General features: G+C 50.6%; 1 protein-coding gene across 1 annotated transcript in view; it reads left to right on the top strand.

Moving 5' to 3' along the window:
• PNPLA3 (patatin like domain 3, 1-acylglycerol-3-phosphate O-acyltransferase) overlaps positions 1–2,849 on the top strand; it is an 18,788-nt gene extending 15,939 nt beyond the window's left edge. The window contains exon 9 of the mRNA XM_019632343.1: positions 2,245–2,849. Within this exon, the coding sequence (XP_019487888.1) occupies positions 2,245–2,248 (4 nt within the window). The 3' untranslated portion in view covers positions 2,249–2,849. The remainder of the gene's footprint in view (positions 1–2,244) is intronic.
• The last annotated feature ends 809 nt before the right edge of the window (positions 2,850–3,658 follow it).

The following is a 3,658-nucleotide window of genomic DNA, read 5'->3' on the forward strand; positions in this document are numbered from 1 at the left end:
CAGATTGAGCTGTTGTTCAGCATCTTAGCTGTAGAGGGCAGTGTCACTGGCCCTCATATGTGGGATCCGAACTGGGGCCCTCTGGCACTCCAAGCCAGCTCTTAACCAACGCGCCACTCGGCCGGCCCCAAGAAGCTGTTTTTTATATACATGGTGGTCCAAAGGTTAAAGAAAGCTAATATTGAAGCACCTGAGCTCGTTAGCTCAGCCGGGTGGGACATGACCCTCAGTGTGGAGGGTCCATCGCCGCCTCTGTCCTGCAGCCCTCAGGCGTCCCAGCATGAGGTTCCTAGAATGGCCGGCATTTGGACAGGGGGATCTTGTGGCTGAGGGTTGGGCCGTCCTCTGTGCAGTCTTGGAGGCTGGAGGGAAGACAGAAGGGTGATCCGTTTCCCCATACAGGAAACAGCACTGCAGGACGGGGTGCTATCCTTCTCCAAGAAGGGCACTGCACTCGGCGGGTATTAAAAGATGGTAACTTATTTACATTTTACAACACCTTTTCAACCTAGCCTAAGTATTTGATAAAGAATTTTGTATAAAACATAAAGGAATCTTATTATCTGTTGAATTATGTATTATATGAATCAGTGAGATGTTAAGAGAACAAGCCTTAAAAAAAATATCCACAGCACAAGACAGCCCCCCGGGTCCCCCCCAGGCAGGAGCCGACACACAGAAGGTACGGCCTCCTTTCCGCTGGTGCCTTCAACTTGAACTTATTTTCCCCAAGCCTCTGGTCTGCTTTCCTTTTTTCGCACCCTGCCACCCCAGTCTCTGTGCTCCCCCAGCCTTAATGGAGACAGGTAAGCGACCTCCCTTCTCCCAGGTGTGGTGATTTGTGGGCAGTCACAATGTACTGTCACTCATGGGGACACGTGTGCGTCTGTTTTTCTTACACATTGGAGCATAACAAAAAAAGAAAAGCAGCGATAAGCTCCGAATCCTAACTGTTGGGACAGAAAGCTGACACTCTCCCCTGCATTGTGTGTGTCCTGGAGTCAAGTTCGGACAAAGCCCTTTCTTGCGACAAGGCACCCTTTCAGATGGAATGTGGTTCTGGGGCAAACTCCGCCTGGGCCTGAGCTGTTCTCTTGAGCTGTGAACCCCTAGAAGGCAGGGGCCCCTTGTGAGACCCAGGGGTCCTCTGGGTGAGTGGGCACCTGGGGCTTCTGTTCTGGTAGCGCTCGACCCCCCAGTGAGGTAAGAGCTGGTGAGGGGCAGGCTCCCCTGGCACCTGGGCCCGGACCCGGCACTGTCCCTTGCTGAGCTGGCCTGGGGGTGGAGGAGGCTGTGCCTGACACCCACGTGGTCTCCTTGTGACCCACCCTCACACCTTCTCCTGACCCCCAGGCTTCCCACTCAGCTTTTCTGTCAGAACCACAGACATAACTACATTTTAACAGGCTTTTATAATAACCAGTGCATTTCCATAGAGACAGATATACCGGGGGTGCCAAAAAAGATGTATACACGTGACTTGTGTTCATCTTTTGTTAACGGTATATATTGAGAATTACAACGTTAATATAGTTTTTCTCCTTTCTTAAAATGTGTCTACATTTTTTTGGCCCCCTCTGTGTATGCGAGTTTTGTGATCATGGCTGATAAGGTTCCTTGGAACTTACTTTACACTTTTTGAAATTACTTAACCTCCTTACAATGAGCATGTATTTTATACACTTTTAAAAAATTTGCTCTAAGACAAGGAACTATAATACTATTTTAGAAATGGCCAAGGCTCCCTGCAATTTGTGCCTTAAACGCCACTCCCCCCTCTCCCCCAGGCAGTCACCTCTCACACCCCTCCTACCTGATGACCTAGAACCCTCCTCTGTTTCTGGTGCATTTGGGCTTTGGAGTTTTCCACTGTCAGGACCCACCCACGTGTTGTCCAGTCAATGCCAGGGTGCAGGAGCCTCCACCTGGTAAACAGCAAAACCTGGGGCACAGCACAGCCCCAGTGTTAAAATACGCATAAAATAAGTATATGTGTGTAGATACGTATATGTGTGTGTCATAGAAAAAAGACTGCAAGGAAATACACTGGCCTACCCACAGTGGTTATCATTACGCCATTATTTGTAATTATGTCATATTGGTTGTGTTTATACGTGTTTTCCAAATTTCTATGTGAACATATATCACTTTTGTCAGAATATAACTCATAATAAATGTGATTTTTAAAATGCTTTCTCAGCGTTCTTTCTAAGGAGCTGCGGTGTTGCTTTTCTTCCCTCACAGCTGAGCTCCTTTAAAACACCCCCACCTGAGGTTTGCCGGCTCACTTCCCCAGACAGCCCCGCCCGGCCAGGAGGCCTCCCCACGCTGCTTCCGGGGCGTTGTGGACCAGACCCTCTCCTCCCTGTGGGACCCCAGGCTCCTGAGTGGCTCCTGTTCATCCTGGATGCTGGGCTCTTCCCCAAGGCTCCGGTCGGGCCTGCTCTGCTGAGCATGCACAGTCTCTCCGGGGGGTGGGGGGTCCTCAGAGTCAGCGAGGGCCCCCCAGTCTCTGGCTCAAGTGAAGGTTGGGCCCACATGCCCACCTGCCCCCTGGCCATCCCTCGGCAGCGCTGCAACATAACCTGGCCAGGGCAGGGCTCAGCCCCCCGATCAGCTGACCTGTACAGCTTCCAAGTCACACGAGCCAGATGAGTGACCTCTGTGGGAGACCCAGCCTTCCTCATGGCCTCTGAGACGTGGGGTTTGATTTCTTAAGGGAACCAGTGTAGTCGCTAAACTGGATGTCTACTGCTGATGGAGCCAGATCAGCACTTCACAAACCAAGTTTTCTGGAATGCTGGTAGATGTTATCAGGTGATTTGATCAGTTAGGATAGACTGGATTATGCTGCGTTTAACAAAACCCCCCAAAGGGCTTCCTTCTCATAGGACATGCCCGCCAGTCTTGGCTGGCCTAGCCTGAAGCCATCCCGCCATCTGGAGGGCCACTAATTGCCATGGAGGGGTGGGGGTGGGGAGAAATTGGGTGCTCAAAGGTTTTCATCCAGAAGTGACACCCTATCCCTTCAGCTCACAACTTGTTGACCAAAGCAAGTCACATGGATGGGGGCAGGGGAATACAATTCTACCTTTGCCCCAAAGAGGAGCTCAAACTGAGGCTACAGAAAGTCCTCAGAAACAAAACCCAAAAGGTCTCTCTGACCCAGTGAATCCAGGAAATACTGGGTTAAAGGCAGCAGAACAAGCATATGCTCTGCGGGGCTTCTCAGAGCCGTTAATATGCTTATGTATATTGTGACTGTCAGAGCTGGAGTTTGACTGTAAAAGCTGTGACTTTGTGTTCCTGATGTGCCCTCTGTCACCCTGGCCCAGTGCCTTGTACTCATTAGGCTCTCAAATTATTTGGCTTGTGACTTTTATTGCAATCTGCAGGTCAACCTCATGACTTATGAGGTGTGATCAAACAATACGGTAAATGTTTAAATAAACAAAAATGTATTACAGTAAAAGGCACATTGCCAGGCCGGCCGAGTAGCATGTTGGTTAAGAACTGGCTTGGGACGCCAGAGGGCCCCGGTTCGGATCCCACATATGAGGGCTAGTTACACTGCCCTCCACAGCTAAGATGCTGAACAACAGCTCAACCTGGAGCTGGGCTGCCATGAGTCGCCAGCGATGGCGTAGGCTGCAGCCCC

Source organism: Hipposideros armiger, unplaced genomic scaffold, assembly GCF_001890085.2.
Source record: "Hipposideros armiger isolate ML-2016 unplaced genomic scaffold, ASM189008v1 scaffold_1129, whole genome shotgun sequence".
In the NCBI taxonomy this organism is placed as follows: Eukaryota; Metazoa; Chordata; class Mammalia; order Chiroptera; family Hipposideridae; genus Hipposideros; species Hipposideros armiger.